This window comes from Sprattus sprattus (assembly GCF_963457725.1).
Source record: "Sprattus sprattus genome assembly, chromosome: 18".
Taxonomy (NCBI): domain Eukaryota; kingdom Metazoa; phylum Chordata; class Actinopteri; order Clupeiformes; family Clupeidae; genus Sprattus; species Sprattus sprattus.
Genome location: NC_137916.1, coordinates 14,571,456 through 14,595,479, shown reverse-complemented (window position 1 = coordinate 14,595,479; position 24,024 = coordinate 14,571,456). Strand labels below are relative to the sequence as shown.

At 45.5% G+C, this 24,024-nt stretch overlaps 2 protein-coding genes across 2 annotated transcripts in view; both read left to right on the top strand.

Moving 5' to 3' along the window:
* Nucleotides 1-696: 696 nt before the first annotated feature.
* On the top strand, nt 697-13,655 carry LOC308379114 (BAH and coiled-coil domain-containing protein 1-like; the record flags this gene model as incomplete). The annotated part of the gene is made up of 6 exons (XM_080856170.1): nt 697-868; nt 10,125-10,286; nt 11,375-11,500; nt 11,918-12,959; nt 13,206-13,509; nt 13,650-13,655. 6 exons carry the CDS (start codon nt 697-699, stop codon nt 13,653-13,655), a joined length of 1,812 nt encoding a protein of 603 aa, XP_080712296.1.
* LOC308379283 (BAH and coiled-coil domain-containing protein 1-like) overlaps nt 13,078-24,024 on the top strand; it is an 18,594-nt gene continuing 7,647 nt past the window's right edge. Inside the window, exons 1-17 of the mRNA XM_080856361.1 lie at nt 13,078-14,335; nt 14,759-14,828; nt 14,933-15,123; nt 15,404-15,556; nt 16,289-16,464; nt 16,998-17,274; nt 17,478-18,419; nt 19,630-19,796; nt 20,244-20,380; nt 21,044-21,157; nt 21,513-21,606; nt 22,104-22,248; nt 22,557-22,715; nt 22,812-22,982; nt 23,418-23,605; nt 23,802-23,864; nt 24,016-24,024. The exon at nt 24,016-24,024 is cut by the window's right edge and continues 85 nt beyond it. Coding sequence (XP_080712487.1) covers nt 13,804-14,335; nt 14,759-14,828; nt 14,933-15,123; nt 15,404-15,556; nt 16,289-16,464; nt 16,998-17,274; nt 17,478-18,419; nt 19,630-19,796; nt 20,244-20,380; nt 21,044-21,157; nt 21,513-21,606; nt 22,104-22,248; nt 22,557-22,715; nt 22,812-22,982; nt 23,418-23,605; nt 23,802-23,864; nt 24,016-24,024 — 3,588 coding nt within the window. The 5' untranslated portion in view covers nt 13,078-13,803. The remainder of the gene's footprint in view (nt 14,336-14,758; nt 14,829-14,932; nt 15,124-15,403; nt 15,557-16,288; nt 16,465-16,997; nt 17,275-17,477; nt 18,420-19,629; nt 19,797-20,243; nt 20,381-21,043; nt 21,158-21,512; nt 21,607-22,103; nt 22,249-22,556; nt 22,716-22,811; nt 22,983-23,417; nt 23,606-23,801; nt 23,865-24,015) is intronic.

Genomic DNA, 24,024 nt, shown 5'->3' with positions numbered 1-24,024 from the left:
GAAAGGGAAGAGATGCAGATGTAGTTCACACACACACACACACACACACGCAGAGAAAGAGAGAGATAGCATTTTCAACAATAGAGTTCAGTCTTGCTTAGGTTTGTTGGGTTTTCATAACAATTGACGATTAATGATAAATAATCTGTAACCACAATAGGCCTATAGCCTACATCTTTTTAGGCACGTTAAGGAATTGGCCTAAACGACATATAAATGGCCGTTTATATGACAGCACCTGTAGAGGCCTGGGATGAGAATACGTCCCCGGTCTAGCCAGGCTAGGCCCATAGCCTAAATTGCCTCCTGGATCAAAGTATAAATGCCAAATCAGACTTTCCCCAGCACTATCCTAATATCAAAACAACAATTGTGCTGTAAACTAGCACTCGTTGCTCTAAAACAATATGCCCTTTTACAGTCACTCTCAGTCCTGTCGGTGTCATACTGCGTTAACCTTGCATTTGCAATGGCACTATTCAGATAATTAAGAATTGAGTTGATCAAGCACACTGATACTGATACGCCTCATCTTTTTTTCTTTCTCCAGAAAAGATGAGTGGAGGCCACTGTTTTCACAGCGTAACTCAGCAATTGAATGACCACCTTTCTTAGAACATGAGAGGATTCCCTGCACGTCTGATCTGATGCCCTTCTCTTCCCTCCTGAATTTTGGATTACCGACGCTACACAAGGATGGAAGGCCGAGATTTCGCTGCCCCCGCACACCTTTTATCAGAGCGGAGCGCATTGGTGCATCGTGCCGCGGCTCGAATCTCTTCAGCAGGCCACAGTTCTGTCCAACACACCAGTCATTTTCCAGCCGGAAAGTACTACCCTTCTCACATACAGATGCCCTCACATTCAGGTAGGCTATTTGACTTTTGTTTCCCTTCCTTCCTTTCCCCTAAGGAATTGTTGGAAACATCTGATATGCTTAACTGGTCTGTAAAGGTAACCCACTATTAAAGCCCCACTACATTAGATTTGCTATTAACTAGTAAGAATTACGCTACTAGCATTTGTTACTAATATCTATTGGTGTTATTGTTTTCATTGTGAGCTCTTATTATTTCTGAGATGGCAGTCGAATGGTAGGCCTACTACTTGCCTTATATTATTTTACGAATAACTATATGCTTTTTATTGTTTATATATTTCCATCATGTTATTAAATTATGCGATTAATTAAATGATTAGATTGCGATAACGATTTGAAACTGTATGTCTTCTTCGGATATAGCCTACGCAAAATGCATTGTGTTGGCTTAACATAATGTAGGCTGCTGATGTTCCGATCAGAATATGCTGATCATTACGCGATTGGACTGAAAATTATGATTTTTACATAATATCCCCACATGCAGTGACAAAAACATGCTTTAAACAAATGTTCTGTGATGACGTCGTCTCAGTAGTTTACCATGCTCGCCAAAAGCCAGAACGTGCAGAGAGCATACATTGGGGAGAAGTGCGCATGTCTGTTTGGGGCTAGCTGAGGTGGTTGGGTGCAGGTCATATCCCACGTTGGCTTGGAAGCAACGTAGTTCCGTCAGTGAGGTGTCGAGGTGCGAATGAGTTGTCAGTATATGCAATTGGTTTAACAGCTGAGTTTGGTATGCACCAGGATACATTTTAGAGCGAGCATGATCACACAAGAATGGGTAACACTCAATTTAGAATGGATTAATTAAAGACCGTAGATAACTTATCACCGGAATATTTGAGCATAAATGGTAAGTGACTGGAACTCGTTTCGTGTTCGAGTTGAGGACATTCTACCTCGTTTACCATACCCCAACCCAATAGAGAACAGATGGAGTGGTATCTGGAATCATTCTTAATTGTTTTATTTTTAAAATCATAACTGGACTTGCTTATAAAATGGTAGGCCAAGTAGTTGTAGTGGACTGAAAGTCATACGCACCAACACCCATGACATTAGATTCCAGCAATACTCAGTGCAGTGTATTAAACAGCTTTCAATGAAAACTGTCATGGGAACATAACAACCAAGGCAGTGTGTGTGGGCATGCTTGCATACAGTATATGTATGTGTATTAGTTCACATATGTGTGAATATGTACACTGTGAAGGGGAGGGGTCCTGTAAATATTACTAGTTTGACACAAACTTTATTTTTGATAATTAAAAAAGTTGTTAGGAACACTATTGGAAGATAAATGAGTTTAAGGCCAATAGACAGGTCAGCTTTAGAAGCCCCTTTTAAAACTACAGCTCTCTGTAGTGATTTAGGTCTGTAGTGGGCAGTTGGTTTGTGGTGTGGTGGGAAAAGGCACAAACACAGCTGTTTGCACCCTGCTGAGTGGCTGGTTGTGGGATTGCTGTCCCTCAGAGTAAGAGGACATGCCACCATATTTCTGAGGAAAGTTGTGTGCTATATGGTGAGGCCGGAGTGAGCAACATGTGTGCTGCTATACCACCTCATGTTGCTTCTTCCTGTTCCTTTCTTAGAAATAAAAGACAGACACTGTATTTTTGTTACCATGACCAAAACTAAAACCCACTAAGTCAGGGAGTATTGACTCGTATGGCATATGTAAACAACTTAGTTCCATGTAAAAAATAATGCAGTTGATCTGAAAATGTTAAAACATTTAGTCAACGAGTATTAAATGCACAGACCGAATATAAAAACAAAACATGTCTGCGAAAATACACAATCCTTACCCCCTCTGTATCTGCATAACATATATAGTATGTGGCTCCTGTGGATGCCTATAGATGCATTTTTTGCTTGCTTAATTTTTCACATGATTCACAGTATTCAGTATCACAGACTCTAGTCTTTAGAAAACACACACATACACACTCAAGCATGCGCACGCGTGCACACTAACAAACACACACAAATTGATTGATTGATGTAGACTATGAAACATTTTACATTTAAGTGTTTTTAAGTCTATGTTTGTTCTAAAACACAGAGCAGAGGATTCTGCTGTATATGCTGGGATCCTAATGATGCTCACCCTATCTGATGCTATCTGAATGCCCGAGCTGACTTGAAGATAAATGTCATGTCTCTTAACATCATGCCCTCAACAATTCACACCTATTAATTTCAGATTACTTTTGAAGCATCAGTTATCAGTGACATTTCGGAATACCAGCTCTTGCTGGAAGTATGTTCTGTTAGCTCCTGGACATCAGCAACTACAATTTTCAGCAGTCTAAATGAATCAACCAATCCAGAAACCTCCAGACACAGCCCTGCCTGCTATATTTTGCACCGGCACCACATACTGAAATTAGGCGAGGCCTGTAGTGGCTTTGTTTTGTGCCATGTTAACACCGCCTGCAGTATCTTTGACACAGACACAGTTTTTATCTCACCCTGACTCCTTTCTCGCCTTCATGGCCAGTTGTCAACCCCTCACCTTCAACTTGTAACTGTCAAACCCGGTTAGCTTAAGGCTTTATTCGTAGTTTCATTCCAGTTTCAAGATGAAGGCACTGGGTTTACTGTGTGTATCAGGATTTGGTATACCTTCTATGGGCTCTGGGGGTAAATGGGTGTGATGTGATGGCTGTGTTGTGAGTGGCTCAGCACTGATGCGCCTCAGCAGATTGCATTTGGGATTGCAGTCTCAGATGACCCTGGTGTGAATGTGCTGCCAATCGGTGCTGGGGTGAGCTGCTATTTAGTTTAGGACACTGTGACATAGATCACAGTTAGGTGGCTCCTGAATGCTGTGTGTGTGTGTGTGTGTGGGTGTGTGCATCATAGTGTGTAATACCTGCTGTATTGGCTTTTGTAGATTTGTCTTATTTCTCTTCTCTGTTCACTTCTCTTGCCTCTGAGGCATATGAAGTCACATTATCTTAAAAAAGATAAAGCATGCCAAAACAAACACATGCACGCACGCACACACACGCAAACACACACACACATGCATGCACGCACTCACACACACGTTCAACAGCAGAATGAGAAATCTTCCTGTTACTCCCTTCCTTGCTCTGTGTTCATTGTTTTGGCTTATTTGACAGTATGAGTGTCCATTTATTTAAAAATATATACCATTAATTTTTACTCATACATATAAATCTATATAATAGAATGTCACTTGAGTCCGTTGTCCCATCTGTTTTGAGCAATAGACAAGATAACCTCCTCTATGAAATTTGTTACTTGCAAATGATAATTAACTGACTTCCAGATGGTTCCATGTGTGCCCTTTACCATAAGAGTATTTATAGACTACTTAAGAATCTTAAGAACGCAGCATTGGTCCAGATGTGTCAGTGTAGGTACACTGTTAGTCTTAATATAGGCAGCGCTTATAAGTGAGGTGGGATACAATGACATAAAGAGAGAGAGATAGAGAGAGAGAGAGATGTCTTTGTGTGTGTGTATGTATGTGTATGAGTATTACCTCTAGAAGAGAGGAGCTGTTTCATGGTGTGCCAGTCTGTGTGTGTGCAACTGTCATATTTGTTTGACGGTAAAGAGAGGGAGAGAGAGAGATAATATGAGAGAAAGAGAGAACGAAAGACATATATCCACATCTTCAGCAAATTGTCATAGTTAAAATACCCCCCTCAGTTACGGATATGGGCCTCGTTTCCCGATAACGACGTATTTTAACGGCCTACGTGGAGTTTTAAGACATAGTAGACTCAGTAACACTTTCTATTTACGAGCGTTTCCCGAACATCATCTTAAAGTCAGGTGCACGAGCGCAACGTGCACAAGTTCTTAAGTATATCTTAAGAGCTGTTTACGTCAGGTTAACCTGTTTACGTTAATTGCTGTGAAATTAGCTAGCCTATGCGTGCATCGAACGTGCACTGTGCACTGAATTCGGGGCGGGGATAGTAACGCCGAACGACACCCCTGGATAAGGTGTCGAGGGGGTTGAAGCGTACGTCATGCGTGACTGTATGAGCTATGAAACTAGCGATTTAAAAAAAGTTTCAATGAAGAACATGGTTGCAAATATATATGTATACAACTGTGTAGAGCACGAAACAAGACTGTCGTCATTTTTAAATTAATTATAAGCCAAAAATACTTACATGTAATGTATTTAGCATCTAGCTAGAAAGCTACCATATAAGCCAATGGAGTGGTGGCATAAGCGCTAATTGTGCCTTAAAACTACTGTTTGAAAGCTTCAGTTAAGTCATACATACTCTGCATCGGTCGCGTAGCACATTTCACCGAGTCATTATAAACATATAAAAAGTTGTGTAGATAGCTTTATTAATGTAAAATATTCCTCACTTCAAGGAGCCATGTTTTTTTTTTAAGTTCCCCTTTCTTCCGAACGACGGGCGAACAACGCCCCTGGTGGATTGCATCGCTAAGTGTGAAGTTAAGTGTGAAGTTCGCTAAGTGTGAAGTTACTACTGGTCCTGACCACGCGTAGAATTCTTCTCAGCGAAAGAACAATTTAAGCTAAGTGCGGCGTTGGGAAACTGCTCTGCAACATAGGATCCCTCTTACGACCGATTTCAAGTGCTTTTTCGCGTTCGGGAAACGAGGCCATGAACCTTAGCTCAATGACTTTAGGAAACAAACCTTTCCAACACCACAATTAAAGTGTTGAGTTCCGGAAACAGCCTTACTTCCCACTACAGGTGAGCTTCATATAGCTCAGTCAAAAAGTCCATAGGGGCTAATATCACTTCAACCAAATGTCTTAATCACTTTAAAACTTTATTGTCCACATAAATTATGTCAGTACTGTGGTGATTGAGCTGTGCACAGGGATGAAAAGTTGTCTGAATAAAGACAAATAAAGGGAAATAAAAACCCAAGAATATGGTTTGGTGCTAGATGCAATAATTGCAGGGAAGAAATGGTGGAGTTGTTAGTTCAAACACCATTGGCCAGAAAACATATATATAAAATACTGTGAAACATTGAAAATATGAGCACCAGATCAAATGACAATTAGTAGTGTACCATGCATTTTATATTTTATACAAATGAGATCATATTATTAACTGTTAATAAAAAGGAAATTATGAGCAGTACACAAAATATATATGTTGAAATACCAAGATACAGCAAAAAAAATCTAACATAAACACAACAACAGCATGTAAAATGTAGTGAATACAACATGTGAAATCAAATGAACGCAACGTAAGCCCTTTTTATAACACTGTTATAACATTACTGTTTACAACCAAAAGTCCCAAAACTATTTCTAAAGGGTTGTGCTCTTGACAGCATTTGCAAGGAAGATGCTTCAACACAGCTGCTCTTAGCTGGAGAAGACTATTCAGTTTTGTTACGGCTGTTTTTGCTGTTTTCTTGACATCTGAATTGAAGGGCTTATTACTCTAATTCATAAAAGAAGAGACAAAGTGTGCCCTAATAATTTGGGAATCTATTTATTTAAGCAGCATTCTGCTCAGTCAGTGTCTTTGATTCACTGTATTGGAACAATAAAGATTGTTTTATAGAAGAATTAAGCACATCTGCAGTCTGTTTTAAACATTGTTCAGTATTTACATTGATGAATAAGTAATTTATTTACAAAAGCCTGCAGCCATTGAGCTCCCCCTCTAAGCCACTGCCATCATGTGTGTGCTTTATAACAATGACCTGCTGCTCATTTCGTCTTCTGAAGACAGGCTGCGGAGACCCTTCATCTGCTTGTGCAGGATTACCAGATAAAGGCCTTGGCAATACATCTATTAAGAAAAGATGGGAAAATGACATCCCCTAAGAACGCCAGACATTGGAATCACAGATAGAGATTATCTTTAGGTAACTCTTCTTGAGAATACACTGGAATATACCTTAGTCTGGTCATTACATCATCAGGGAGATTTGCTTGACAGTCAGAGCTCTAAAAAAATAACTGGCAGAGCACTCTATTGTATTTAAAAATCCACTACAGAAATGTACAAGTCTCTAGCAATGCCTTGGATAGAACACCACATTTATTTATTCCAGTCAATAGCATTTAGCCTACATGATAATTATTTTCAGTTCTAACACCAACTACTGCATGTAGAGTTTTGGAAGCACATCAAATCCAACCCAAAAGGCACATTTTTAAACCATGCAACACAACCTAGTCGAGTTGAAAGTGAAGCGTTGTAACACACAAACTCCAATCCATTCAGAGCTTGTTCAGACACACCACCTCACACCCTAATTGGTGTTGACAAAATGTAAACTCAGCTGAAGAGGAAGACTTGGAACCCTGAGGAACAGAATAGAACAAGTTCTCAGGATATGAATCCACAGGGTGCCGTCCCTCTGTGAGACGGCAAGGGAGAGACACAAGTCTGGTGGCCAAAGACAGACGACCCACTGAGCAACAGATGAGGGTAAGACATTCATTGTCTGACTTAATAGGCTAAAACAATGACATACCTGTCTGCCCAGGATTTCCAAAATTACAGCAAAAAAAATCCTTTTCCACAAAACCATATGCTATTGTGAGATGTACAGTCACCAAAATACCTATAAGAACACATATCCATAAATGAATACATACACTGAGTCACATACACACACATCCATGCATTTTTAAATATACATGCACACATCCATGCACGTGAGTTGTGTTGATCTACCTGTTTCCATGGAGACAGATGACGACTCAGATTCTGTGCCTGAGATTAATGGAATCAGCCTCGGCCTGAGATGTTAGCATGTTAGCTCAGCGTATGAAGGCTAATGATGATACTGGCATCTTGGTTCAGTGCAGGGAGACTGATAGCTCTGTTGTGCACTGCTGCAAGGCTGATTGCTACTGTTTTTTCTAACACAACTTAATTAAACAAAGCCTCCATAGTATGGAGCTGAATGCTTAATATAACAGCTAATGATGCTGTTAGTCCGTTAGCTGAAAGAATGAATGAAAGACTATTATGCCATACATTATCTATTAGCATTAATGGCATTATTTACATAAGCTCAAGTAATTAGGTGAAGATTATACTATCATGTGTAGCTAGCTTAATGTATTAAGTTGTGTGGTTACAACACATTAGTGGCCTGTACTAAGGGTATTATAAAATTTGAATGCTAAGTGGTTATTATTTAAATAGTTCAGGTAGACTTTGAGACCTTTTGTTTATGTGGAGTCACCTCTCTCTCTCTCTGTGTCTTCCTTCTTTTCTCCTTTCTCACACACACAGACAGAGAGAGAGATAGAGACATACATCCATTTAACACCAGGACACATCAAAGTCTTACAAACGTACTTTTCTCGCATTTAGCCCGAAAGGGAAATAGTTTCCGACATCATTAGTCTCTACTTTTCCTCCTCTGCTTCATCCTTTCCATTTCCCTCTCTTACTTCCTCAAGCACCTCCACACTCACCACATCCACCAGACTCACTGTACAAGCATGTGGTGTGTGTCTGTGTATATGCAGAGATGGAGGTATCCATAACTGTCCTCTCTTCCACCCCCTACTTTCTCGCTGTCCTGGGGGTTCCCAGAACACAACAGGAAAAAGCAGACACCTCCAGAGTATGCGTGATGGTCCCAGTTGTCGGCAGACCAATAGGAATTTGGCTATTACTTCTTATAATGTTTTCAAGATGCTGTTGCCTGTTATAAGGAAATCCCCCTCTTCAGTAGCCATACAAGACTCTTTCTCATTATTTGCTGCTGACAGGAAACGGTCACTGAGTCACCGAACGGTACCCGCTCCAGGAGTCTCGGTTAGTTCCACATCGGACCGCTCCGCAGACAGCGTGCTCAGGCTGTTTACCGCCGGAGTGTACAGACGTGCGTTTCAGCACTCTTTGACTCTGGTGAGGTGGTACCGTGAAGTGTCCGTGTGTTTGTGCGCACATAAACCTGTGACTTGTTGTCAAGACAGCTGTTGGAAAACGTCTTTTTTCACTGACACACAATGTTCTTAGTGGGTAAGTGAAATGTATCTTTGGTCCTTTGACATGTTTAAAAAGGAAAGCCTCTCATAGTGTCTGTGATGCCATCGGTGAGCTTAGTAAAGAATGATGTGGGTTGTTGGGTTATAGCTTGGCAGTGCACAGAGAAACTCACTGTATTCCGGATGGATTCTGGAATCTCTCTTGGATAAGTGAACTGTCTTTTGAGTTTTGTCTACAAAATCATGGAATGTCTCTGTGTATCGTCAGTAAGGTCATGGACAGCCAAGTTTGTGAAGTCAGTGAAGAGATCGTTTGTAGGTAGGAGGAGAAGGGAACTCTATGTGTCTTGCCCATGTGTGCACAAAGGGACTCTGGATTTCATTGGGGGTTTTTAAAGGCCTTTTTTATTAGAAACATTATCTTTGAAGTCTTGCTTTTGGCAATTAAGTAATTATCGGACCAAAAGAAGTAAATACATGAAAGTTTAACATTAGAATGTTTTTTTTAGGGGTACTGTTTGTGGTGTGGTAATACATGTGTGGGGGATGAGAGGGTTGGGGGGGTTTGCTCACTGGCATCTTTGTAGTTTTATTGTTGTGTTGTTGAAGCAGTCTAACAAATGATCTGAGACAAATCTCATTTGCAGTTATTAGCATATATCAGTGTGTGTGTGTGTATAGGGGATGTACTGTTATCGAAATGTGTGTGTGTCAGAGAGAGTGTGTGTGTGTGGAGGGGTGCACTGTTACCCTAATGTGTGTGTGTAAAATAGATGAGGCATCAGGGAGGATTACCAATCCTATCTGGAAAAGATTAGCACCCCCACAATTCCCAAGCAGAGAACCTTAAGTGTGTCTAACGGGAGCAGAGCTGACTGTGTGTAAAAGAGGAAAGGAGTGGACTTAGTGGGTTTACTCTGTGGTATGTGTGTGAGTGGGTGTATTGTGCATCTGTATGATGATTATGTAGGGCTTTGGTTCCTTCTTTTATGAACCAGTCAACTCATTCTGTTCAGCAAACATGAACCAGAACATTGACCACCCATTTGATGTGGGAAGAGGTTTGTTTGGATTTATTAACCATCAGATACAATACACAAGAGTTTGCATAACACACCTTCCTGAGTTAAAAAATACACATTTAGCCCTATGACCTGTGGTAAAAAAAAAACCAACATGAATTTGCCTTCTGTATGTGAAATATGGAGGGGGCTTCATGTTGTCTCTCTCTCCTCTCTCTCTTCTCTCTCTCTCTCTCTCTCTCTCTCTCTCTCTCTCCCCTCACAGGCAGTGGACTGGTGGGAAACTCTTCCTCCTCCTTCATGGGCTCCTTCCTGGCCGGTGGTTTGGGCTCTGCCCCGTCTCACCCTCCGCACCCCTCCAGGACTCCATCCTCCCCCTCCTCTCACTCCAGCACCTCACAGATCTGGTTCCCCCACTCACATGAGGGTGAGCGAGTGCTGGCCAACTTGTTCTTCTTGCCTTTTGATTTCTCGTCCTTCCTGCCTGCCTTTGTCTTTTTGCCTGCACAAATTCCAGTGTCTCATTGATCTTTTCAAATGTTCCATCTCTGTCTATCTGCTTGCTCATCCACATTTTCTTCTTTGTTGGTGTGATTGTCTGATTGATTTATTGATCGATTGATTGATTGATTGATTTACTGGTCTAGGTTGGTGGTGGTGGTTGGTTAGGTTCTTAAATAATGGTCCTGTGAAAAAGACCAGTAGTGGCTCATGGTACATGTACTCTCAGCCTCACGGTTGAGTCCGCTCTCAGACCGGAGCTAGCTCTCTTTTCGATAGTGCTACATATAGGTGCAGAGCTGGGCCATTTTACGGAAAGAAGTCTTCAGTCCTCTCGCTTCCTTTCAGTTGATCCGGCAGCCTGTCTGACACCTTGTCTTTGCACTGCGGATTTACAAATTTGCTGAGCGGCACTCAGGAGGAAAGCTTCCTGAGGAAAACATCTTATTCAGCTTCTGCTGCTTTGTCATTCAGAGGCCAAAGAGTGTGTGTGTGTGTGTGTGTGTGTGTGTGTGTGTGTGTGTATGTGTTTGCTTTTCAGCATATCTTCTTATAGACCCGCATTCTTTGTGTTGAGCTGTTTTGGCTATGCTTAGTGTCTGTGTGAAAATCTTCTTGCTCTCTCAGTGTATATGTTTGTACATATGTGACAAAATAAGGGTTGCCATGCCCTCAACTTGCACACACATGTAAGAATTAAAAGGAATACATCTGTGTGCATATTGGACACACTGTCACACACAGACATCCAGTCACACACACACACACACACACACACACACACACACACACACACACACACACACAAACACACACACACACACACACACACACACACACACACACACACACAAGCATGGAATATTTGATGGATACTAGAATCTGACATTGCAGCAGTCACACCTGTGAAACACACACCAGCTCCAGTGTAATTAGAGGGTAATAGTATGGTCAGTCTTCTTTTCCTGATTGGCTCATATCAGCGATCCCCTCTGCACCCCTCTCCTCTCTTAGCAGCAACAGGGTATCCTCGTTTCTCAGGGACGCTCACCCACACCTTCCTTCCCATGGGCCCTTTGGATCACCATGCCAACAGTGGCGTCCTTTATGGCCAACACCGTTTCTATGACACCCAAAAAGGTATGCCGTGTCAGGAATCAAAGCCTCATCCACAGAAGATAACGATTCATTAGATGTTGCTGTCAGAGAGTAAAGAATAACATCATAAACAAAATTGTACTCTTTTTAGTACACAGCAGCCCATGCAACATGAAAAAAATCTCCCTGCTGACAAGTAAAACATTTATAATAATGGATGTATTGAGTGCAGACTATACACTGTACAGTGCTAGTGTATTGTACTTACCCGATATAGGCTGTACAAGCTAGCTGCTAGATACCATTTTTGCTAACAAGCTAACTAGCGATTCCAAATTGTGCAAATACTTGATAGTCTGGGTTTGTAATTTTCTTTAATATTCATTATTCATTCATTCATACTGAATTAAAGGTGACATGGTTCTGCTATGATTATAATACTTGACTTTTATTTGACAGAGAATTTCTACTTAAGAGGGCTTTCCTCTCAGCCCCTCCTCTCAGCCAATCACAGCATGCCACCAATCTCCAGGGCGGGGCACGGGGGAGGGGCTAGCGCAAAAACTACTGAGCGAGGCATGTCCCTGTCCAGCAGGCAAAAGGAGCCAATCAGCAACAAGCAGGAAGCCAAGCAAAGACAACAGCATCAGTCCCATCAGCTTCAACAGGCTCAGACTCCGCAGAATGCCCAAGCCCAGCACCAACATTCACACCAACCCCACCCCCAACCCCAGAGGCAGCACCAGCACACTCCACAGCCCCCTCATCAGCACCATCACAGCCACCATCACCAACACGCCCCGCACCCCACACTCAGCATGGAGGGCGGCAACATGCACCCAACAGCCCCTCCCCCTCAGGCTTTGGCCACGCCCCTCAGTGCCTGCCTGCACAACAGCAAATCTCCCAGCAGCCACTGTGGCAGTGTCAGCTCCAAGAGCGGAAGCTGTGGCGAGGGTGTCGGGGGCCAGTTCCCAGACCGCGTGCGGGGAGAGATGAGGATAAGTGAGCAGCCCATGGCAGACTGTGTGCAGCGTGAGCAGAACATCCAGCACTCGCTGGCCTACGCCCTCCCACACACAATGCCTCCTGCTGGGGGCGGCGGGCACCCACAAGGCTTCCACTGCCTGCAGTTCCACCCTCACAGCCACTACAACCCCCCTCACCCAGACCTCATATACTCCCACCCACCTGCCCCCTTACCCAACCCACCCATGCCCCACAGGACAGGCCCTGCATTGGCTGAGCAGAAGGCAGCGGTGCCAACGTTTGGGCAAACCACGGGGCCAGCTGGGGAAAAGGCCAATGGGTCTTTTCAGCTCGGCAGCCCTGAGTGCCATGCTATTGGCAGTGGGGGTGGCAGTGCCAAAGAAAAGTCTCTGCAGAAAGGCAGTAGCAGTGATGGGCATGCTCAGGCATGGCACAGGAAGCAGATGCCCTACAGGAAAGCAGAGAAAGGGCCAGACTGGGCTCTTAGCCATCAGCAGCAGCAACAGCAACAGCAACAGCAGCAACAGGAGCAGGCTCAGGCTCAGGCTCAGGCTCAGGCTCAGGCTCAGGCTCAGGCTCAGGCTCAGGCTCAGGCTCTGGCTCAGGCTCAGGCTCAAGCTCAAGCTCAAGCTCAGGCTCAGGCTCAGGCTCAGGCTCAGGCTCAGGCTCAGGCTCAGGCTCAGGCTCAGGCTCAGGCTCAGGCTCAGGTTCAGCTCCAGAACAGGACCCCACAGGCATCCCCTGCACGCTCCCGCAGTGCAGACCCGGATCCCTGCAGACCCCCTTCAGCACAGCAGCCCAAAGCCAACCACCAGCAGCAGCTCTATGTTACTGCTCAGGCCTACAGAGAATGCTCGCACCCAGGCCCCCCTCCAAACCACTCACCTCTGACGGCAAAGCCTCTTGTTCAGGATGGACGCGGTGGGGGCGGCACCTGCTCCCTGCAGAGGGAAGGGCAGAAGGTAGCCCGGATACGGCACCAGCAGCACAGCCGAGCGGGCTCCGGCACGCCAAGTCTGGAGGCAACTCAGACCAATGGAGGTCACGACCCCAAGAGAAAAGTAGACCTGACACATACCCCAACCCACAACCTCAGTTCCAACAACAACCAGAACCAAACTCATCCTCATAGCCACTCCAACCACAACCACAACCCTAACCCTAACCATAACCATAATACCAACCACAACCTTAATACCAGCCATAACTCCAACCCAAACCCAAACCTTCAGTACAGCTACACTAGGCCAGGGCATCAGCCTCCAGAGGTGCAGCCCTGGCCCACTACTCCACAGCGACCAGAGACACAACGACAGCAGCAACAACAGCAGCAGCAGCAGCAGCCAGCTGCCTACATGAGTCCAATCAGTGCTCCCGGAGCCAGACAGAACCCTGCCATGGCTCCCCCTGCTCCTGTCAATCTAGCTCCAGGCCCTCCAGCCATTCCTCCTGCCCCTGCCCTAGCAAACAGGTCACCCCAAGGGCCTCCGCAAGGGCCTCCTCAAGGGCCTCCTCAAGGGCCTCCTCCAGGGCCTCCAGCGGACAATGGGGCCATGAAGAACCTGTTGAAGTACACCACCCAACAGCAGCAGCAGCAACAGCAGTCTCTCTCCCAGAAGACTCCATTCGGTGGGCTGGGGAACCTGAAGACCAGCTGCTCTCTGCAGGGGACCAAACCAGTGCTGCCGCCCAGAAGGTCGTCCTCTAGTGAGAGCCAGAGGGCCGACTGCGGAGGGCGAAGCCGTGAGCTAAGCGAGGCGTTGCACGGAGAGGGGGAGGTGCGGCAGCCACCCGTGGGGATCGCTGTTGCTGTGGCAAGGCAGCGGGAGCCTCCCTGCCGCATGACGGACAGCCAGGCCAGGGGGAGAGGACAGCCTACACTGAAAGGTAAGGGTGACCCCCTAGAGTCCCACTGGTAGGGACATTTAAAGGGCATAAATGGAAGTACAGGGGTCAGTGTGCATTAAATATCTGCCAGAGGACCTTTCAATGAGGTTAAGGAAGCATTTGAAGATTCAGTCTTCTTTTGTGGTCAGACCACAAAGAGAGATTATTTCTTTAGTTTTTGACCATGTACATTGTTACACTGTTATCATTGTTATATTTTTCATCATTTTAAAATAATTCATTTGTTTGTCGTTCACATTCTTCATTACTCTCCAAATATTTCCTGGCAATGTGATAAGGTCTTTTGACTCTGGTTTCTGTCACACGTAACCTTAACCTCGAAAACCTTGGCCACATAATATGGGAAAGGGGTTTTCCAGTGTGTGCTAACAACAATGACTGATGTGTTGCTGTGGTTTACAGAGTCCCCATCGGAGGATGACAGGGTAAGAATGAGAGACCACGTGGCTCTTCACAGAGATAGTTTTATCAGGTAAGTCACCGCAGTGGTCAACGGCCATCTTGTTTCTCAAGCCCCTGCACTGTTTGCCTTTTGTCTGCAGTCATTCCACAGTCTCCCCTCATCTGTCTTCTCAGGGATAATAAGGACAGGCTGGAATTCGCTCGGATTCATCCCTCCAGCAGTTGCCATGGAGACTTCAGCTCTCACCTCATGGGGTCAGGCGGGTCCGCTCTGCAGGAGCAGACTGCACACGCACACTCTGCTCACCACCATTGGATGGCGCAAACTGGAAGCCCCTCCCTCTGGATGTCAGGCCACTCCTATAGTAAGTACACTGCCCAGAGAAACAGGAAGAGCTAGTTCAGGGTCTAGACTTGTATGTTTGTAAGTATGACCTTGTAATTCCAAGCATCCATTAGTTGAATAGACTGGGGGAATTGATAAGTCATGTGTGTTCAGGCAGGTGTGTGTGCTTGTCATTAAACGTTATACTGTGTTTGTGTGTGTGTGTGTGTGTGTGTGTGTGTGTGTGTGTGTGTGTGTGTGTGTGGTTGTGTGTGTGTGTGGGCTTGTGTCATTCATTGTGTGTGTTTTTGATTCAGCAGGTCTGAGTCACTCTGCCCTGCACCAGAGCCTCCCCCCAGGCTTCCCAGCATCTGTGCCCCCCCCTTTGCAGCCAGTGCTGCCGCTGCAACAGGACCCCCCGGCCCTGGTGATGCTGCCCCCTGACAACACCACTCACACCGCCTCACACCTCGGTACGGACGGCCACAAGGACCACACACTCGTCCAATCTATTGTCATTCCTGTCCTCCTCCCTCTCCCCTGCTAGTCTCATGGCTCCTGCTATGAGAGCCAAGCTCATCTCCAGCTGTTCACTGTTCTCATCCGGATCTTACCCTACTGCGCTTCCAGCAGGTCCAGCTAAGGAAGGAAATAGCATCCAAAAATCCCTTCCTCTGGGAAGCATTAGTGGGGGATGGACACAGCTAAAGACCCTCATGTGTAACGCAGGCAGTGTGAGAATCTGGAGGCGTATGCTTGAACTGTGACTAAAAGTGTGACCTTAAGTAGGCTCACACGCATATACACACATAGACATACTTAGTAAGCAGTGATATATGGCATGGGAAATCGTTTCTGTGTAGATCTTCATGGTGGGAGACTGCTGTGGGAAGCAAAATCATCATCATCTATCATGTCAATATCTTGCATTCCATTAGAAATCAGTCATAAAGAAGAACAGGAGAGAGAGAACCAGCAAGAGAGAGCATAAGAGAAAAGTAGAAATGTTAGAGTGGGAGAATGACAAAGCATGAGAATGTTTTGCGTTAGTTTTGACCTCTATATAGTTACTGTGTGTGTGTGTTTGTGTGGGTGAGTGAGTGAATGTAGATCTCTGTAAGTGCATGTGTGGATCTGTATAAGAGTTTGTGTGTGTAATGAACGTTTGTGTGTGTTATGAACGTTTGTGTGTGTTGTCTGTGTAGATGTGATGGACTCCTCGGCACTCTGGCCTCCAGTGTTCCGGCCTCAGGGTCCAGCCCACATGCAGCACCCTGCTGTGTTCTCCCGCCAACAGCTACTACGGCAACAAGAGCTGTATGCACTACAGCAACAGCAGCAGCATCAGAGCCAGCAGCCACATAGAAACAGTCATACACAGGTAACACACTCTCACATGAACTATTGCCCTCTCCTCATACATCCCTCTCACTCTTTGTTCACATTTCCCTAACTTACTCTTGAACACCCCCCCCCCCCCAACCACACACACACACACACACATGCACACACACACACATACACACACACACACACACACACACACACACACACACACACACACACAAACACACACACACACACACACTTTCTTAAGAAGAAAAAAGTTAACATGAAATCAAATATTTGAATCGCAGTAATGAAAAGTGGACTGACTAAAGCAACACTGCCCAGCAATTTGCCACTTTTTGAAGTGTTTTTTTTTTATAGCCAGCTGGTTTTGGTATCTTCAAATTTTCGAACATGTTGTTCCCATGAATCATCCAGGATATTCACTATGTATTTAAGAGCAAAGTTTTTATCGGTGCTAACTGAGCTGTCATGGATTTTGCATGCCTTTTTTGGGAGTTAGCTTGCTAAGTTCAGACCAAAACTGCCATACTGCTGCTTGAAAATGATTGTTTCTGTGTGCAGGTACAGCGAAAGCCAGAAGAGGGTGCTATGGAGCTGCAGGACATCCTCTCAGAGTCACGGAACCCTGCGGGGACCCAGCACTTCTACAACCAGTCCAACATGGCGCCCCCCACCACGCATATGTCCCCCTGCTGTCAGTCCCCCTGTCTAAGGCCTCACCCTCAGAGTACCCCATCCACTCCCTGTCCTGCCATCAGCCCGTCTCCCTCGCTGCCCCCCAAATCTGCTGAGCCACAAGGGCAGCCTCCACACGACTACCCACAATCATTAGAGCCTGGTAAGCCACCTCAGTGCTATCGCATGGCTAAAATGACACTTTTACCATTCAGCTGCCTCCCATATTCAGTGTTAATACATAAATGACTATTGTTTGGATAGTGGTGTTTTGCTTTGATGTGTTAGTGGTTGCTATATATTTCCATGTTCTTCACTGAAAGTAAAATATGGTGCATGCTGATCACCTGCTCTCTTTCTCTATAGACCTCCCCACTGGATATACATATCCAGCTATCAACATCGCATACAGGGGAGACCCCTCCCCTCAGGATGTTCCATTGGCTGAGCCTGCCGATTTGAATGCCATTCAAGCTGAACCCACAGAACATGATCCTCCCACTCTCTCTGGCCTGGGGGAGGAGTTTGAGTGCCAGACAGTGAGACCCCTCCCGCACCAGGAAGTGGTTGAGGCGGTAGAGGAGAGGGTGGCTGAGGAGGTAGAAGAGGAGGAGGAGAAGTTAAGGGGATCAGGTGCGGTGGCTGCGGCTGTGGGGAGTGTGGTTGTCGGTTGCTGCGCTCCTCTTGCGCTCGACTCCGCCTCTCGTCCAGTCAGTCCTGCAGCCGAGGTATCTCCGGGCAGTGACCCAGCGTGTGAACCTGCTGTCACCTTTGACCCTTTGGCGACATCTGACCCTTCAGCGACCTCCACTCCAGTAATCAGTGAATCTGCGGAGAGCTCCAGTCCCTTGGTGACTTCAGTGCCCTCAGACACCTGTGAACTCCCAGGCACTCCTGACCCGTCAGCCACCTGTGAGTCTACAGTAAACCCGGATTCAACCATCACCTCGGAACCCGAGGACACAACATCAGACACAACAGCAAACTGTGACCAAACCGTGACCTTTGAACCCTTGACGAACTGTGAAGATGAGGGCAGCTGTGAAGCCTTAGAGCAGGAGGGCGAGAAAGAGCCTCCAGAGGACGGTGTCTCCCAAGATGCAGTGCGTGGCGATGAGGAGGAGGCGCACTGTGACTCGTTGAGCTGTTGGAGTCTGGAGCTGCTGATCGCCGCTGCCTTCTGTGGGGATGCACCTCCCCCCTCCCCTGCACCACTCACCCCCTCCAGCCCCCCGCACCACGGCATGGAGCTGCTCAGCGAGCTGGCAGAGCTGCAGCTCCAGCAGCATACCATCGACAACAGCCAGGGTTCGTCACACATACAGAAACTATGACACTCTCTCTCTCACACACACACACACACACACACACACTCACACACACAAACACACCAAAACATACATATACTTACATGCTCAAAGATACATGCTCAAAGATACATATCCTTCCGCACATAAATAGATACATGCTGAAATGACTAACTATATTTAAGCACACTTTTAACAGTGAGCATACAATGGCAAAGTTTTACCCCAGTGAATATTACTAGCCTTAAACAATTTTTCTAGCTTACTTCAAATCCATAGAGCAAATCATCAATCCTCAACAGGATCAACGCCACTATATATTTAATGTGTACAAAGTTTCCTGAAATAAGTTTATTTTATCCTCATAGTTTTACCTGACTAAGGGCCCTGATTTGATAGATGTGCACCGTGGGTTCTTATGCGCAACAAAGAAGGGCATCGCATGAAGCCATTTTGATTACTAGAGCACATCCATTTGGTAATAACACACGCACAGCCCTAAGCGCAGAACGACACCTCATTTGGGTGTATCTGATCAAGAAGGCAGGCATTTGAGAACGTTTTGAGTGTTCCCTTTTTTGAAATGTAACCTGCATCTTGGTAGGCGCATCTAATCTAATCTCTACAATTATTTTGACCGATCATTAAACTCAACAAAATATTTTACCAAATGGCTAATGGCTACCCATCCTTACTAACCCTTGCACTATATTCTACATAAATCATTTCCATTATAGCTTATGTAGCTTGCTTTCCTGCGTGTTTATTAGGCCCATAGGCCTATATGTTAAAATAATATGAAGACCACAGCAGTGATTTCAATTTGGTAGTTTGAACTTTTTTTATAACATGCACTGATGTCTGGTGGCTTGCCATTGAAGCACATGGCAGAATTCTTGTTAAATTGGTCAAAAGACACAAATTCAACCACACAGCCACAAATTAGCATGTTGTTGAGTGCATACAAACAAGTAACAATTCTTCTCGATTCCTCTTTGATGTTGCACCATTACATCACATGCATAACTTACAGCTTGTTGCCCTATAAAATGAGTATGGTGTGTAATTGAGAGGCCCCCAGGCCTCCGTGATCTCTTTGATCTCTTTGATGAAGTCTTCATGATCTTACGCTGTCCCTCTTCTAAGCCTGTCTAACGACCTCTAGTGCCAGCCGTCTCTCACTACTGCTGTCTTTTCTCTGCTTTGTGTAGAAGGGGAAAGCTTGACCTTTGACCTGCAGAGTCTGGCGACGCTGGCAGTGGCACGTGCTCTGGAACTAGGCTCAGTAGAGAAGCTGAGGGATCCGGGGAAGCCCTGCCTCGCCCGGCGAGCTATTAACCTGCGCAGGAAATGCAGTTGGACCCCTCGCCATGAGCAGGTATGATGGATCTTCCACCACGATCCTCTCACCAACATGCTCACACCAACATGCTCTCACCATCAGGCTCACACCAACATCCTCTCTCTCTCTCTCATACACGTGTGGATGTACTACACAGCTTTTCTCATTTGATTTGATCAGAGCTCTTGTTTAAAACCTAAACAAAATCTAAACGTTTTAAAGTTCTCACTGGGTGATGTGGCACATGTCTTTTAAATCCTCACCCACACTTTGGGAACAACTCCTGTAGAAGATGGCAAAATAGTCCTGTTGGGCGATTGCAGTTGGGCACTTCGGATGCTAATGATGTGTGTGTTTGTGTGTGTGTGTGTGTGTGCGTGTGCGTGTGTGTGGGTGTGGGTGTGGGTGTGTGTGTGTGTGTGTATGTGTGTGTGTGTGTGTGTGTGTGTGTGTGTGTGTGTGTGTGTGTGTGTGTGTGTTCAGGCTGGTCCAGTGAAGGTGGGCATGGAGGTGGGTGATGGAGAAGAGCTGGCAATGCGGGTGAGGCTGGCAGAGCTACAGCGGCGCTACAGAGAGAAACAGAGAGAGCTGGCCAAGCTGCAGAGGAAGCATGAGAATCAGTAAGACACTCACAGAGAGAGAAACAGACACAGAGAGAGAGAGACAGAGAGAGTCCTCTGTGAGTTAAGAGTTAAGAGTTAATCTTCAAGCAGACACGCTTTCAAACCCCTTAAAGCTACCGCCCATGTGTCCAAATGGAAAGTACCGGGACAGTTAAGAAATGGGACACAGAGGCTCCTGTCTGTTTCTTTGTCACCTATGAATGCAGAATGACTTCCTGTGCAGAAATGACATGAAATGCACAAGTCTTCTCAAGGGATGTCATAGCTTTTGGTACTTGATATTAATACCCTTGACATTGCTTTATATGACATTGCATTACTACTTACAGAATGCTATAGTTATCTGGTGTTTGATTCACATTTCTTTATGAAATAACTCTGAATGAACAATAAAAAACACAATACCCTACCCTTCACAATAGCCTGCCCTTGTGACTTAGCTCGGTTTGTGTGTGTGTGCGTGTATGTGTGTGTGTGTGTGTGTGTGTGCATGCATGCGTGCGTGTGTGTTTGTGTTTGTGTGTGTGTGTTTGTGTTTGTGTTTGTGTGTGTGTTTGTGTGTGTGTTTGTGTGTGTGTTTGTGTGTTTGTGTGTGTGTGTGTGTGTGTGTGTGTGTGTGTGTGTGTGTGTGTGTGTGTGTGTGTTTGTGTGTGTCTGCAGAAAAGAAGAGCCTCCCCGTAGCCCTGTTCGCCGGGGCCCTGGTCGGCCCCGTAAGCGTAAGCTTCCCCCAAGCCTCAGTCCCGCTGCCACCTCAGACTTCCAGAGAAGATCAAAGTACGTCTCTCCCTCTCTCTTCCTCTCTCTCCCTTTCAGTTACACGTATTCCTTCTGTCTCTCCCTCTCTCTTTCTCTTTCTGTTACACTTGTTCCTCCTGTCTCTCTCTCTGTCCCTTTCAGTTACATGTATTCCTTCTATCTCTCCCTCTCTTCCTCACACTGTGTAGGCTCCAATATGAGGATGTGTCAGAGCATGCAATCTCGCAAGAATATTATTTAAACACAGAGGCGGCATTAGCATTTTAGCGCAATATAACCACCATGTTACAACCCTTATCATACAGTCACTGCTCTCTGTTTATGTCTCTCTCACTAGCTCTCAATGTACCCTGTTGTGTTTTGTGATTGACAGGTCAGTGACATCAGGATTTTGCTTGTCAGGAGGGCCCCAGAAGAAGAGGACAAAGCCGAGCGGCCAAGACTTTGGCCGTCTCAGCTCAACAGAGGTGAGTGGTCTGAGGATGGAGTCAGACAGGAACACAAAAGGCAGGGTAGGTTTGGTGAAGACGTTGTTAGACGTTGTTGTTGTTAAATGACGGTCATCTCTACTTGCCCAGTGTAATGACAGCCAGCTGTGCTGTTTGTCAACAGACTGGAAAGTCTTTTATAGGATACATTGAGTTATGTTATAGAACTGTTCATACTTCCTCAGTTCATCTAGTAAAAATGCCCTAAAAGCTAGTTAACTTACAATTAGAAAGTGGAACATTAAGTAGGTAGCGGAGCTTTAGTTGAGTTGAGTTTAGTTGAGCTGAGTTATGTTTAGTGGTAGGTCCAACATACACTCCAACATGCCCATTATGTCACCATCTCTATAATAAACATGTGGTTGTTGGTTATGGGGAACTTTTATCAATGTACTTAAAGTTACAGTTCAGCTTTTTTAAAGCTACAGTATACATCATAAGTGTCACATGTGTGTGTACCTGGGTGTGACCTTCAGAGCTCGTCTGTGGGTCGTGACAAGCGAGGGTCTGAGCAGCAGGTGGGTGTGCTGCGGCAGAAAAGAGGGAGAAGGCCAAGGGAGGGAGCTGCCATGGAGAGGCACACAAACACCACCAATGAGTCTGAGGGACAGAGTGATACAGGTATACACACACACACACACACACACACACACACACACACACAAACACACACACACACACACACACACACACACACACACACACACACACACACACACACACTCACACACACACACACACACACACACACTCACACACACACACACACTCACACACACACACTCACACACACACACCCACACACATACATTAAAACACACATACACACACACACAGCTGTACACATACAGTATTCATACACAAATATATGTTCTGCCGCTCATATTGAGTGTTTGTGTGAATGTGTGTGTATGTGTGTGTGTGTACAGACAGCTGGCAGGGCGTAGTAGCAAGCAAAGGCTACAGCAGAAGGAAGAGTCCTGCCTCATCATCATCCTCCTCACGACCACAGCTATCCAGACCCAGGCGCCCACGGGGCATCAGGCAGGAAGTGATGTCGCCCTCTGACAGCCCGTCATCTGGACAGGGTAAGTTTAACAACTCCAGTTTGCAGTCAGTTTTCCGTCTCCCTAGTTACGTCCCTCCTACTGTTTGCTGAAAGTTAAAACTCTCCACATTCACAGAAGATGAAGAGGTGGACAGTTATGACAGTGATGATGGACAGTATATCAGAGCTCCGCCCTCAAGCGAAGCCCCATCAACCTTAGCTGTGACAGGCGCTACCCCCTCTTCCGTTGTTAAGCTGGAGGCCAATCAGAAAGCACGGAAGAAGAGAGAGAGACAGGAGCTCTATGGTAAGAGGCTCTGTTATGAATCCATGAAGCAGAGCTAAGCCTATATTTTACAGGATTGTCCAACTCATTGTCCAGTAGATCTGAACTGGTGGGATGATCTATAGCAAATGATTGAGCAATGCTGAATTAACCTCATGAAGGTAGTCTATTGTATGGCAAAACATGTAGAAAAAGACACATCTTACGGTTTATTGTTAGTTATTAATACAATATATAAAGCATGGACTGAACATGGCTCTCTACACAGAGTTACAATCTAAAGATAATGTGCTTAATCAAAATATATAAAATACAATTTTGTTGTATAGTTGTAATTATTAGTATATTGTATACTGTAACAACATTTGAGCCAAGCTGTAATTTTGTCTAATTATTATTAATAGTAACATGGTCAAACATTGCTTTGGAGATCTAACTGTTCTGTGCCACCCTCAGGATGTGTTGGTGCGTTTGCAGCAGATGAGGGGGTGAAGGTGAGGAGCAGCACCCCCTGTGGGAGCAGAGAGGTCACTACAGTCAAGAGGAAGGTGGGGAGGCCGCGGCATGAACCCACTGACCTTCTGACCTCCAGCAGCAGCAGCGAGAGGCTGAAGAGGGCCACACGGAGGAGCACTGTGCTCAGGGTGAGGACCAATCACAGCAGCATTGTGGGTAACGCGGTTCAGTGATTGAAGAGGACTGGAGATCTTGGTTTGCTTACTTTTAGTTGTGCATCAGAACGGAAACAACTTCCTCAGGCCTCTGTTTTCTGTCTTCTGTGTCTCTGAATCATTCTGCCTTTTCTCCCTTTTTTGTCTTCATCATCATTTCATGTTACAGAGGAGTAGCTGGTCTACAATCCGTGACGTCTCTCTGAGGAGCCAAAGAAGTAGAGACAGACAGGTCGGTACAAAACACTATGCCAACAGCCACATTGTGAAACAGTATACGTAAACCTCTCTATTCTGAGCTGTGATATGCCTAAACATGAATGTGTGTGTTGTGTGTTGGTGTGTGTGTGCACATGATTGTGCGTGTGTGTGTGTGTGAGCAGGCTCGATCA